Source organism: Patagioenas fasciata, chromosome 2 (genome assembly GCF_037038585.1).
Source record: "Patagioenas fasciata isolate bPatFas1 chromosome 2, bPatFas1.hap1, whole genome shotgun sequence".
Lineage (NCBI taxonomy): Eukaryota > Metazoa > Chordata > Aves > Columbiformes > Columbidae > Patagioenas > Patagioenas fasciata.
Genome location: NC_092521.1, coordinates 53,999,415 through 54,014,406, shown reverse-complemented (window position 1 = coordinate 54,014,406; position 14,992 = coordinate 53,999,415). Strand labels below are relative to the sequence as shown.

The 14,992-nt window shown below is 40.0% G+C and overlaps 1 protein-coding gene across 3 annotated transcripts in view; it reads right to left on the bottom strand.

Moving 5' to 3' along the window:
* Positions 1 to 14,992, bottom strand: part of ARHGAP28 (Rho GTPase activating protein 28) — a 76,090-nt gene that overhangs the window by 26,127 nt on the left and 34,971 nt on the right. For all 3 annotated transcript variants that reach the window (XM_065831189.2, XM_071804238.1, XM_065831190.2), the window contains 2 exons: positions 7,753 to 7,955; positions 2,924 to 3,141 (listed from right to left, as the gene is read on the bottom strand). In XM_065831189.2, the coding sequence (XP_065687261.1) occupies positions 2,924 to 3,141; positions 7,753 to 7,955 (421 nt within the window). The remainder of the gene's footprint in view (positions 1 to 2,923; positions 3,142 to 7,752; positions 7,956 to 14,992) is intronic.

The following is a 14,992-nucleotide window of genomic DNA, read 5'->3' as shown; positions in this document are numbered from 1 at the left end:
ATCACAAATGCTTTTTCATGCAAATAGCTCTGGGTTCGTTAGTGATCCTTCTTTAATTAGGACATGATATTCTCATGCATTGCTCAAGTAAAATGTTCCTAAAATTCTTGAAGAGTTTTAGCTGATCACAGGACACAGGGTTGGGCTGTTAATGAGCACAATGCTTCATTTCCTCCCTCCAGCAATAAAATCAATGTTCCACTCCACCATTAGGATTCTGCTGTTGATTTTTCTAGGCTTTGAGCACTAGCAGAGCCAACAGCTTCTGATGGAAGCAGTGGGGTACCAGCAGTAAGGAAAATCAGGCCACTGTTATTAATAAACCATCCAATTTAAATCCCCGTAGTGTGACTGTCAGTCGAGCCTGCTGCGTGTAGACCTGTCTGAAGCAGAGCAGAAGCACCTCAGCTAGGGGAGGCTGCTCCACCAGGTCATCACTCTCCAAGGGGCAAGGTACCACAGGTGCTGCATTTTGCCCCCACAGATCAGAAATATGGCTTAATTTCATTTCAGTCCACTTGGGCTGTTAAGGGAACAGTCCTGCCCTAAGGGCATGGACCTCAAGGTGGGATGAGGGAAAAGCATCCTTTGCTCTGTATTGACTCACACAGAAGTTGGCCACCAAAGCAGTGGCAATTTCAGAACAAAGAATCTAGGGCAGATCTGTCTCTCTGTCTCCCCCCCACCTCTGGATGACAACTATTTGTGCCCCTTCAGTGGTCCTCTAAATCTCATCTCAAGTAACCCTAGTGAGCTAAAAACCTTTTCTCTCATCATTAGGCAAAGAAGAGAGTAATCCATGTGACCCATTCCTTTAGGCTCTTGCTTAGGTTGTTGGGAAGAGGGTGTAAATCTGTCCTCCTAATGAGGAGGATTATAGAGTGATGTGAAGCAATTAGACCTGTTTTGCTATTTGCAACACATTTACTTCTTCCCTTCCCAGCTAAAAAGCAGGGCAGGAAAGCAAAAGTCCTGCACATCATTTCAAGCAGTCTTTTTACCAGCCTCTCGTCAACAGCTAAGCTGTAAAAGATTTGCCCCTCCCTGTTCTCTGTTGCTCTTCTTTTTTGGCAGGGTAGTTTTTATTCCAGATCACTTTCCTAAAATGATTCATTACAAAGATTCACTAACAGCTGTAGTGTCATGCCCAAAGAAGATCTTCAGTTTACACCGTCTTAAAAAGGGCTGCTGATGGAAACCTCAGTTTGGGACACAACAACCCCACTGTAATGCATTTGCCCCTGAAGAGCTGATAATTAGGATGGACTTCCTAAATCCCATAATAAGCAGCAGAGATAGAAGCAATCAATAGGAGATAGGTCAGTGTGAATGCCCAAAGGGTGTTGGGAACCTTGCAGGCTTTTAAAAACACAATCTGTTTTGCAATTTGTTGGAGGGAGGGGAAGGTGTGCTCTCCAGCTGTATTTGTGTATCTGTCTTTAACATTAGGTAAGCTTCCTGCAGAACTGTGTATTTTTGTGGGAAAGAAGAATTAGAAGTCTTAATTACTTTTTTAGTCTTTCAGACTTTGACAATGCAAAACTAGTAAGTGAATTGAATTTCAGAAGAGGTAAAAAAGTGATTTGAAGGGCAATGCTTTGGAGCTCTTCATTCCTTTAGCAAGTAAGAAACAGAGGTGAAAAAGAAGCAGATCAAAACCAGATCAATAAGGTGACCAGCTGAGAGAATGGGTACAACATTCATTTGGCTGAGAGAAATTTGTTAGGAAACTTAGGCTTTATCATAATTTCAAAATTTTTTTAACCCATTAAGGTTTACAGATACTTGAAATGGGAGAAGTATGCTAAACTAATAAGAAGTGCTACCAGCTTATTAATGTTCATGCAAACATGCCTGATGATTTCTCATGCAAGAGAGTCTCCCCACAGGAAACTACTGGATGTTTCTGGATATATTTGCAAGATGTTCAAAAGAGCCGAGATACCTAAAGTGGAGATGAATAAACTAAGTTCCCAACTATTATGTCTGTGTAATTTTAATATAACTACGCAGCTACAATTTTGTTTCCCAATTTTTTTTGTTTGTTTGTTTTAAGTTCAACCAGGTTGCCAAGCCTTGAGGAGAAAGTAGGAAAAATAGAAAAGGACAAAACAATTTCATTACAAAAAGAGGTTTTTTTTGAGTTTTGTAATGACAAGAACTTTAACATTAATTTCAAAGGTGAGCTGTTGAGCTTATTGGTGACTCTCATTTAAGATATCATGAGTGACATATGTAAAGTCATGCATGTTGCTTTGAGCATTGGACTAAACTCACACAGTTGACTGCATTCACCAAAATAAAAATGTGTAGGGATAGGAACTGACACATTTAAGGCTATCCTCAGGGAAAAGGAAATCAAACCACCAAAGGCAATGCTCATTTCTGAAGCCATGAAGCAAATGAACAGTTAATAGATTTTCATTTGCTACATAAGTGAAATGTAACTGCCAGTATACCAGTTGCAATAATGCCGGCAGGTGTTTAATAGCTTATGCATATTCGAACCTCAGTTGCTTCATGAGAGAGGTTTTACTTCACCTCTGAGACTGCTGAGTAAATAGCAAGTGTCCCCAGAAGCCAGCAAAAATTTGAATAGCTGCCAAGAGTAACTCACCAATTTCCAAAAAATAAGGGAGTAAATGTTAGTCTTGATAGGAGATTGCAGGAGGAAGGCTGGCAACAGATACAACATTATGTTACAGGTTAGTTGCAAAACTGTCTTATTTGGGTTCTTCCTTTCCTCTAAAAACGCAGTAAATACAGCATTAAAAGTCTGGACTTAGTGTCATGTATTGCTACTGGCTGTCTGTACATTGTCAGCAGAAAAGGGTTCCTGTCTGCTAGAAGCTTTGATGAGCTACTCACAAAATACATAAAATTTAAGCTCAAAAACATTCAGTAAGATGCATTAGCTACTTACAGAAGAGTCACTTGTGCCAAAGATGTCTCGCACATCTCGGACTGTGTGCTTGTTCTTCTTCCTCAGGGTCTGAGTGTAGGTGTTGTACCTCTTCTGTACAGCAGCAGCTTGAGTTCGGGTCAGAGTGGACAGCAGGGCTTGGCCATCCTCCTCTTCAGCTCCTGAGATCAACGTTGATAAACCTACATCTTGCAGCCATTCTGCCTCCAGCTCCCCTTCTGTGAAGGAAGAAAGCATGTTACCAGGCCTGGCATGGGAGAGAGAGGGGGCTAAGAAAGGGAGGTGACATGGTGGATCGCTGCCTTGGCCTTTACCTCAAGAAGTCTCCACTTCCAATCTTTCTTAGGCCACAAGTGTAAGTTAAGTTAGTTTTGTCAACATACTGTCAACTTTCAGTTTGGTAGTCTCTGCACGGGAGAGGCTTAGGAGAAGAACAGAAGAGGCATTTTTAACCCATGCATTAACACACTCGTGTGAAGAAGGCAGTAGATTGCCTAGCCTGACACAGCAAGGTTTCTAAGAACTAACCCCTCATTCAAGAGCACAAATGTCCTCAGTTGCGATTTACACCACGTTGTACCGGATTAAGCCATTTGACAGGTGAAAATTAAGTTGGCATTCCAATTAAAATAAGCAAAAATAGTGAAGTGGTGTATACAACAGAATAGTGTGTTTGCACACTAAAGATGAGATTTAAGATGCCAGAGTCAGCTGGTAGTCAGGCATTTGGTGAAGAAGCCTCACTGAGAGAAGTGTGATGTCCACCTAGTCAAATAACCTGTTTTGAAAGAGATGATTAAGAGCCAGAGCTGCTCACTAAAGAGCAAGGGTCATGTAGGGTAGGCATCAAAGAGGTCAAGTAGGGGTGGAAGATGCAGAAATAGCTCCTTGCATGCTAGCTATCGTCCTGATTTCTAATAATTGAAGACTAGCTGGCACTCTAGACCTCAGCATTTCTTGATACCTTGTTTAGTGACTGATATCTTCTTGAACCCTGTTCAACACCTGCTTCTCAACTGGTTCAACACCCCAGCTGGTTCCATAATGAGATTATGCATTGTGTGAAAAAGTATTTTCTTTCCTCTCACTATCGACATGGGGAAAGCACCTGGCATCTTCTCACAGCCCTACAACCTCCCCCTACAAAAACGTTGCCACGCAAAGCCAATACAGGGTTTCAGCTTGTTACCTGTTACATTGAATGAATATTCCCTGTCACTGTAGGACAGGCAAAAACTCCCAATCTACCCTCCCTAAACCATTTAGTAATTTTGAATTTTGCTGTCATTGCCTTTACATTTGTCTGCTTTTTGAAATGGACAGTCACAGTCTGCTAAAATCTCTCTTAACATAGGAGGTTTCGAGGGCCTTCATTTTAGTTCTGCGAACAATCCTAGTTCTTGAGACATGACAATAATTGCATTCCAGCTTTGACTGAAGAAAAGGTATTACAAATAAATATGTCAAACAGGAAATAGAATAATTTGTAGTGTGTTCTGTAAGACAGCTAGTCAATACACCGATTGTTCTTGTCCCAGCACTGGCCTTAATCATGAGCTGGTATTTCCACTCTCCCTTTATTGCCTCTTTTTGACACCAGAATGCAGGCAGATTGATAGATACCAGTTTGCTGCACTTTGGCAGTTAGAGACACAAAAAGAGAAAATTACAGGGCTGGACCATAGGGAAAAGTGAAAGTATCTTACATATGTGCCTTCACTGACTTTGTTGTTAACTGCCTGATCTCTTTACAAAGCTCTACAAAAAATACCTGCTTCTAAAACCATTGCTCTGTGTTAGATGTAATGTGACCAGACATGTATCCTGGGAAACAACTTGTCGCCCCTCTGATCCTTTCTGTATTGACAGATAGGATGTCAGGCTGTTCCTTTACCTCCTGGAACTGATGGTTCTTTTGTCATCCTCACTCTTCTTTCTAACAAGGTCTCTTGTCATTTCCTTGTGCCACTGGTCTAGCCACATCCATTCATGTTCCAGTTTCTTAATTACATTCATTTTGGTTTTTGTGCTGATGTATGACTTCCAATAATTTAGTTTTTAATCAAATTTGGCTTTCATGATGCTGTGAAAAATAGTAAAGCAGACATGAAATTGTGCCTCCTTACCAACCACCCCTGTGACTTGTTTTCTCTGGCTTTTGCTCGTTTCCTGTTCCAACCACTCACAAACAATAGACTCAGAAATAATGACAACAAGCAGAGGAGTAAAACTATCAACGAGAAGGAAATTCTGCATTAAAAAAACCCTCAAAAATTTATGATATGTAGGTTTAAATAAGGGTTAAAAGAAAAACATTTCATTTTACAAAACACTATTTTTATAGTGGTAGCTACTTCTATGGCAAAGTCTTGATACAGTATCTGATTCTGCTCCACCAAAAGAAAAACAGATAATCGAGAGGGTTCCCTCTGGTTGATAATTCTCTTTTTTTCTCATAGAAATTGCTAGGAAAAAGGTGTGCCTTTCTTCGAATTTCAGATATAACCTCAAATAACTCACAGCCCCCCAGTCTTGTAACCCGAAGTGTTAAAGCAATTCTGTATATCACTGCCATCTTATTAATAAATACCCCATGACTACTTCTTCCTCTACATTTTTGTGCATTGTATCACTCGTTATGATCTTCTGGCGTTTCTTGACCATAGTTTCTAACATCAACAGAATAAGTGTGCTGATGTCTTCCCCTTGTACACGTGGTTTGGCAAATACCAGCATTGTGGTTTCAACAATGTCACTGGTGCTTGGCTTTGGCTTCCTTCTTAAGGATTCTGCATCTCTTCCTCTCAGACATCTCAAAACTGTGATGAATATTTGTTTTTATTTTGCCTTGAGGACTTCCACATTAATTTTAAGTGTTTTGATTCTTGGCAAAGAATATAATCCAATTAGGTGTTTAATAGAACACACTGTTATTTCCAAGATTCATAATCCCAGGCTAGATATATTCCTGAAGTTAATAACTAGGACAAGCACTGCCTAGTTGTGTGTGAGTGTATGCAATATATATGTGTTTAAAACAACAGTGTGAAGGTAAATGAAGTGTAGAGATGTATTACATTTTACCTTGCAGTCTCATTTTTAATTCAGGACAGGGGAGAAAAAAATCAATGCAATGTAATGAGGTGTAATTAGACAAAGAGTAACATGGGAATGCAGCAGAGTTTGCACAGTTCTGAAGATTTAGCTCAGAAGTGATGAACCTGATGGAAAAATTTCTGAGAACATGGCAAATTGACTCCTATATTACCTTGTCCTACTAACTTACCTGACTTAGGAACTCATAGATTTATGACGTTCTCTTGACTGTGCAGACAAGTCAGGAACACCTAGTTCATGCTGATAACTGCATGAAGGAGACACTGAGAGGTTCACAGTCTCTTTCTGGGCTCTCCAAACTAGAGAGCATGATCAGACAGGAATTTTCCCAATAGGGTTAAAATGATTGAGGTAGATATATTTTCTGCCTTCCCATAAGGACAACTGTAAAGTTCCAATGCTAAACCTTCATCTATTTATATACGAGACCACAAGCCAGGACAAAGAAGTACAATCTGGATTTAAGCTGCCAGATCATAACTATCATAGCAGACTGAGACTTCTGGTGAATGGAGGTCTTCTCCTTTTGCTTCCAGGAAAGCCCTATCTGGAACCAGTGAGAGGGAAGTATTCCCGTGGAAATGGTACACGGTCAGAGCTAGATACCGCTGTGTGAGATACTTATCATGACTGGTTACATATTGGGTTGCTTAATAAAGTAGCACCCTTTCCCCCTTTTCACCCTTTTTCCTGGTAGCAGAATTAATGACATCCCGTTGCACGTCAGGGTAAGAAAAATACATCATCAGTCATGTTAATCATTGTATGGAAAGAACACAGCAGTGTTTCAAATTCTACCTCTAGATCAGTAGTTACCAAACGAGTGGCCATGATCCACAAAAGGGTTGTAGCAGTTACCAGTGATTCATGACTTCAAAATAAATTTGGTTTCATCCTATAGTAACACCTGGTATTTTGTGTTTCACAATATAATGCGTTTGTAAATGGGGTCATAAGTGGAAAAGAAAAATGAGAACTGCTGTTCTAGATGTTATCAAACCACCTAACACAAAGCTGCATTGCAACAAGCTGGTGCAGACTATGCCGTGCTTTTCCAAATACATTACAAAAAAGGAGAGGAGAAAACATTAAGGTAACAGAAGGAGGTAGTGACACGTTCAGCATAATGATGTAGACATCTGAATGATGTAGACATCTATGTATTCAAACTTATCTGTAATCTGTCCTTGAATTATATCTAAATGGGTCAATCTCAGAGAAACAGGCAGTTACTAAATTTCTGACAGTGTCAAATGATATCTAACTAAAAACTGCTTCAAGACTTTCATAACTTCTGCATTATATCCTACCAAAAGCCAGGAAATTGAAAATGCCAGTATACTAAATTAACTTCTCGGTCCTTTTGTATATTTTAATTTAGTTTATTTCATGCTGGAGATGAAGTTTTCATTTATAGACTCTCTTTTCTTTATTATACCACATCTGTGCTCCTGAAGCGCAAATAAAATCAATGCAAAAAACCTTACTTCAGAAGTCAATTACCAGTCCTAGTGCGTACACCAGACTGAATTATTATTTCTTCCCAGTGACGTCTCATTTATTGACTGTGATGTTCAGAAGTGTAGCTACAGTGATCATAGACCCTGCCTAGCACTTTTGTTCATACTGGATGACACGAGGAGGGAGATCAGGGCATCACTAAAGAGACAAGGCAAAGTCAAGGTGTGAAGAAGTGGTGTTTGTGTGCTCACCATCAGCAGGTTTGAACTCCAAGAGTGTTGCTTCTTCAGATCCATCTTCCCTGCTCTCCTTGATGCTCTCCACTTCGCACCAGAAGTCCTCCATGGAGGTACTGTCCATGGATGCCTGTGAGTTGGAGCGACTAAATGCAGGAGGAGGTGTTGACTCATTGGAAAGCATTCTGTTAATTCTTCGACAACGAGGGAGAGACTTTCTGAAAAAAGACAGAGATGAAAATAAAAATACTCTCTCTTTCTATCATTTAAACTTTTACCATGCAGACAAGGCATGCAACTAGGGCAAAGTACATAGTTCTGGTGGTCTTTATGATCTCTGTTGCTTGTAACAGTTATGGATGGAAATTCATTTTGCAGCTAATAATTTATCTCTTCAATGCCCCTCAGTGTTTTACAACCTAGAGTAGGGCTCCGGAGGTGCAACTTCTATTCTAACATTGATACACATCTATTTAGACAATAGAAAAGTATTTTAACTTATTTGTGCCACAATTTCTCTTTCTGTCTCTTCCTGTTTTGCTTAATGGTTGACATATTTCCATTAAAACTACTTTGGAGAAAAATAATCAGACTTAGGAACCCTGAAATATTTTACAAATTCATCTTAGCTCCAGAAGAGAATTAAAATCTTGAAATATTTTAATTCAGAAGAACAATTGGCTTTTATTTGAAAATCCTTTTAAAAACAATCCATTTGTTTTCTTCAATGAAATTAAAGTAAGTGAAATCTTAACAAAATTTGTCTTTGAAATGAAATGGTATGTTTTAGGCCAAACAGAAGGTTTTGATCACAAGTTCAAAAAAATTATGATTCACTAACAAAAAATAAAGTTGTGATTCAATACAGTGATGGAATCAAAACAAAGTTTGTTCCTTACTCCTTTGTTCTTGTCATTCCCTACTGTAAGTTCTTGCAGCTGAAGACCGTTATGCAAGTTCATTCAAAATCTTATAAAATACCCACTGCAAAAGTCCTGTCTGACTTTGCTTTTTTGCATCGTTATGGCTGCAATACTCTAGGCAGCTTTTGTAAGTCTAATTACAGTAGTTACAGTAAGTGGTAATAATATCCACAACAATATTTGTACAAAGCAATCATGAGGTAAGACAATTATGGAAGAGAGCTAGACTACAGGACTTAATGGAAAATTCTATCAGAAAGTTTTCTGGCCCTCACTTATCTTAATTCAAATGCAGTTTCCCTTTCTCTTCCTTTTCTTTATGGAATCATTCTGCCAACAGGCCTTTGTTTTAAAACGACAGGCATCACTTTTACTCCACTGAAAAAAAGATACTTCCTTTTCAGTCTTTCCCTCCTTGTCAAAGTTTTCATGATGGATGCATAAACAATATATTATTTAATAAAGCCGACTGGACATGTTTTTCCTCCTTTGCACTTGCCCTTGCTGCATCCCCCTTCATCAGCAAAGGGCTGGCTGCTTCCTGAAGGCTCCTGGAGCCTCCTCACTCCGTCTGGGTGGTCCCAGGCAACCCCTGCTGGGTTACGTCTGTGCCCCAGGTTGGGGAACTGTGCTGGAAACAATGGAGCACAACAAATCCAGCTGCAGACATTATCGACGCTTTAAAAAAAGGCAAAGCTCAGGCCTTTGCCCCTTTCCGAGCACAGGGAGGTATAATACGGTGGATTCAGCTGCCAAAACTGCCCATGTGTTCTTGGTCAGCTGCTGGGGAGCAAAGTTTTCAGGAGGGTGACAATATTTCAGCAGAAGAAAATGTACTACGGTGCTGTGGAGACAATGTTATCCAGGAAAAGAAGTGCTATCTTCAGTGTTCCAGTCCTTTTCCCCCCTCCTAAACAGTAAATGATTGTTTGCTTTTAAACATAGCACTGAAACTTATTATATTTTAATTAGAACAAGCCACAGTCATCAAATCTGAGAAGAATTTATGACATACGTACGGTTAAAGCTATTTGTGTGCTTTCTACGTAGCTCTGCCTCTGGGGAGATGCGAGCTATTCAGTCAGCTTTTGTTTGAAAAGCCTCCGATGACTGGGGTACATGATAAATCATAATTACTGTAATTACAAATCTACAAGATGTGACCTCTGTGTTTTTTATGGATTCACCTATCCCTCTTCCCTGCATCAGCAAGGAAAAAAAAGTCTCACAGGAATTAAATATCATGAGTTTATACTGAACCAAGTGTCCCCAAGGAGAGTTTTTAACCAGCAGAACCCCTGAGCAGCAGCCAGAAACCCCGGTCTCTTCAGCTGGGAGCTGATGGGGATGGGGGAAACAGCTCCCAACAGCCAAGTGCTTACTGCTGTGAAAAGCTGTGCTCTTTTGTTTAAAAGGTGATAGTGAACACAAATAAGGAAAAAGGCAAAACTTCCTGGCACTCTGACGGTATTTGGGGCCCCTATTCACCAGGCGCTGTACAAGCAGCGAGCGAGGCCAAGGCCCAGTGTCAGGCGTGCAGCGGGTGCCCATCCTCCCTCCACAGCCTGTCCCTTCCTGGCCCTTCAGCTCTGTTTGAGCCCCACACAGCGCTGCCTACTCTGCAATTCATATCCCTGCTTAGTATGAAACTTTGTGGAAAATAATTCCCTGCATCGGTTGTACAGCACAGCCCAGAGCTCCCGCACCAGCAATCCTAGGAAGGAATGTTCTTGCCGGTCTGGGATCAAACACGTGCCAGGATGAAAAGAGGGCTTTTTCCCCGATAGCATCACTGGCTCCCATCATTTAGTCATGGTCAGGGAATTTAAATATTTCCTGCCCTCCCAGTGTGAATCTTGACCATGACCCTTGTGCTCTTCACACACACCAGACTGATCTTTGGGCTTTGACTCCATCAGCACTTCAGCTAGCTCAAACCAAGGCTTTTTATTTCACCATATTAGGAAGAAAGAGGCTTGATGGGTTGTTTCTTTTCTCCTCACAGTATGTTATTTTGTAATATTACCGTACTAAAAAGCTAAATGCAAAACAGACTACGTAGCATGGCAACAACTGCTGTGACAACAAGCTTTACCAAATACATATAAGGTTCCCGGGTAATTAATGTGCATTTACAAAAATATTAAAAGTACAGAGCTTATTTGGAAAATCAGCTGGACAAAGTCTCCTGAGAACCTCATATCTGAGGTTTGTTATCTCAACCTGGATTAAATCAAGCTGTGTAAAATTCCTGTAACAAGAAAGGTTAGGCGGAGGTGCTTTATCCTTATTGATAAATAGCTGAAGCTTGTTTCCTGGTGGTCTGGTATAAACGTTCTGCAATTATTTCAAATCTGCCTATTAAAAGCTGATGTGTTTGAAAAGACCTCTGTTTCGACCCATATACCTGTGGCTTTTGTCTTGGAGGAAGTGGTCTTGCTTTTATGTGATAATGGAAGTTGTCCCTGTTTCCTCCAGCCAAAGCTGCTCAAAACAGTTTCAGGAAAAAAAATCCTACTGAGGAAGCAAAGCATATTCTTCACTGCTTTTAATTCATTCTTGAAGGACACTGAATGAGCACTGACTCAACAAGCTGCCTGCCTGTCTCAGAAATAGCTCAGCAAGCCCAGGTTGCCGGTCACCTGGGAACACTTATAGCAGAAAACCTATGTTCCTGATACCTTTTTCACCCACAAGGCTTTCTGGCTTGTTTGCTCTTATTCTCAGTGTCTGTAGAGAAGTTTATAAGAATAAAATGTTTTCACTAAGCGGAATCTGTTGTTCTTACAGAGAAGTTGAAAACCCATCTTGTTAAGTAAATAATAATCATGAAGTTCATGCTCAGTTTCATTTTCCCCCCTCACGCACAAAGGCAGTGGTGAGCTAATCTGAAATGCTGACTAAATTAAACACAGGAGGAATCTCAGATCCTGGCTTCCTAAGTGAAAAATGCTGGGAGAGGAGAATGAATCTTAAAGTACTAAGCGAAAATTATGGTGACTGTACTGAATGAGCTGAAATTATTTTAGGATGAAATAAAAAAAAAAAAAAAAAAGCCACTCAGACAGAAACCTTGAAAATTGAAAGAAAAAGAAAGAAGGGAAAAGTATACTATAAGGGCCAATGCTATTGTTATCAAAGGATTCCTCTATTCTTCTATTACTGGATATTGGTCACAGGAGAAAGGGTTAAAGAGTACCAGTGAGAAATATGATGATATCATGTAGAAAGCTTTCTGTGGAAAGATTTTTGCAAAGGAGCAGGGTATTTCCATGGGCACAAGGAGGCTGATTCAACAGTGTGTGACTGGTTTTGCCCTGGTGTGTGTTGATAACACTTATGAAATGCAATAGCAAAGGAGGCCTACTGAACCTATATTTCATGTTGCATATATCATGCACAAGTGTGCTGTGCAGGATCTGACAGCACACATCAATTTCAGTATAGCCAAGCCAAATCCAGAAAGCATTTTTTTTCTAATCCCCAAAGTGAAGATTTGTCAAACCACACAAAGAACTGATTCAGTGACACCTAATGATTGCTCACAGGCTGAGTAATAAAAAAGCCAGGCTTGTGTTTTCAGTTTAATTGAGTAATGGGTGGTAAAGAATCAATAAAACAAATTGTTGCAATAAAGCCATGTTGTAGTTAAAACCAGCATTTAATCCTTGTTTATACGGAGAGACAGGACATCTTCCTCTTGTGGGCCATTATGCTTCATTTCAATCCATGGGTCCTGAACCTGCTTTACTACAATTAGTCACATTTATAGGAATGGGGAAGATGAAGGAAGCAAATTCTGCTGGTCATTTTAGCCCTAAGATCCACCTTTTCATCTTGCAATAATTCTATCAGTATAGCCACTCAATCCAATGAAGTCAGTAGTGCCCAAATACCACAACAGTGGCAATGTACAGTGTTGTTTACTGTTTCCAGATCTTTCTGTTCTTTAGTTTGTCATCACAATTCACCAACTTCTGGTAAAAAATAATTACTCTCTTCCTGCTCATCTCTTCCCAAATATAATAAACAGGATGGCTGCTTGCATTGACAGGGAGACAAAATTCATTCCTCTTTATTAAGAACTTTATTTTTCTCTGGTCTGAGTTGTTAGGAGTCAGTCATGTACCAATATTTATCTTTTTTTTTTTTTTTTAATTAAAATGTGTACAAATTCCATGCAGAGGAAGAGCCCAGCAATTTGAAATAATGTATTCGTGCACAGTTCATGACATCGTTCACTCTTGCCTGAATACCCTCATCTTCTGGTTCCTTCCTGGTGACCCTGTTCCAGCACTGTTTGCATAACTCCTTCTCTCCATGCTTGGTGGCTTCTGCTACAGAGGGATATATCTCAAACAATATCCTCCCAACTCTGTACACTTCTGTTTCTGATCATCTTGCAGATGTCAGGTAAGTTGTAGGCAGTGGATCCTGAAGTTTCACTTTTCTTTCTCTAACATCTAGCATAGCAAATATTTCACCTATCATGCTGATTGATTCCATGGAGTTGTCATCTGGCCTCCCTTGTAACAGAGTATTTGAGTGAGAAGCAGAAAAGGTTTTTATTTTCTTTATAATTTTCTAATCCTGTTGCCAAGCAGAGTGCCCAAATTATATGAATCTCATTGTTTTTTGTTACAAAGCTGGGTTTGAAAATGAGCTAAGTTATCACATTACTAGATTGGCCACACTTGAAAACACAGGAATTCAGTACTTTGCATGTTTTTGTATTCTACAAAATATGATTCCATTGACTACTAATTTTACTTCTAAAGATGGTTTTCTGCCTCCACAAATATTTTTGGACCAGAAGGATTTGTTCAATGAGTCTTAAGATTTAGAGACTTTAAAGAGAAAAGGTTTTAAAGGAATTAAAAGAGTTTCATTTATTTATTTATAACTCATCTGCAATTCATCAAGGTACTAACAGGAGTAAGGAGATTCAGCTGTAGGGTTTGCATGCCAATGTTACCTGCCATTATTTAAAAATGCATTTCACCTTGGGTTCTTCAGCTCTCTCTTATGTAACGTTTTCATGTGTGGTGTGGAAGTCCCCAGTCTGTAACAAGGGCCACATTGTGACCACTTTATGGCTGAGCGTGGAGATTGCAGAATAATCTCTCTCTGTTTGTGGGTTTCAGTGTGAAGGCTCTCACAATCAGACCCTTTGAGCTAGGGGAGTGCAAGGAATATGTTCTCTAGGTATTGCCTGCTGGCAACAATGACCTTTGGGGACACAACCCAGACCTCTCTTCCACACTGGCAATCACATCACTTCAGCACCGGCCCGATATGACAGAGACAGTGCACTATGTGGCTTCAATGTGCCTGTCAAAATCTGAAAGGGTCTCTATTTTGTCTTCATTCTCCTGACAAAGCTGTTCCTGAAGGGCAGCAGGGATTCCCAAATTATTAACACTAACAAGAGTACGTTCTATCAACCATTTTTTTTCAAATGAATTGGAAAAGAATTCTTTTCATATACATTAAGAGGAAGTATAATAAGCTAGCTTTGAATGCTGAAGACTTAAGGACATGAGCAGGTCATGACAGAGTGTGTTAGATGTAATTTTCAATGGCTATGTGCAAGAAAAGAAGCATCTGGACATGGCCCACAGCAGGCAAAAGCTGGTTGTGAGCAGCCAGTTTGAACACCTTAAACATTTCCAGCATATTTTTATTGTCAGAAGTGAGAAATTCTTCTGCTGAGATGGTGCTTGCTTAGTAAATCCCATGCTTCCAGGAAATGTTTGATCTATTGTCCATGTACAGTACAAATAATTTGTGTCTGAGCGTTGGAGCGTTCACTGTACATATACCTCAGCACTGATGAAGGCCTCCAGGAGCGCTGGGCTCACTGTGCATGTATCATACAATTTATTCACTCAGGTTGAGTAGATGTCTCCAAAAATTCCAGCTGTCTGGAACTTACCCAGAGAGATCTCTAGGTAGATAAGCACCCTGAAATCTGAGGCAAACTCTTGAAATGCCACCTGGATTGAATTTGAAATCAAGATGTATGACAGCCCTGGATATACTACTATAAAATTACTAGTCCTTGGGATTAATAACCTGGTTAAACCACTCAGTGAATGCAAGGCAGACACATTTTGTTCTGCAGTTTGGAGCAAGCAGCTACCCAGTGTCTTACCCCAGGTAGTAAGCAGACATGAAACAAAGTGATGTGAATAAAAAGAGGCGAAGACAAATGCACCAGACCCTGTCTAAACTCTAGTATTTCATGAAGTTTAGTGCTGTTCAGTGCAATCACTGGGTCCCTCCTCAGAGAGCTATCTGCAATAGTGAGGAAGGTCTCACAAAAGGCGGTG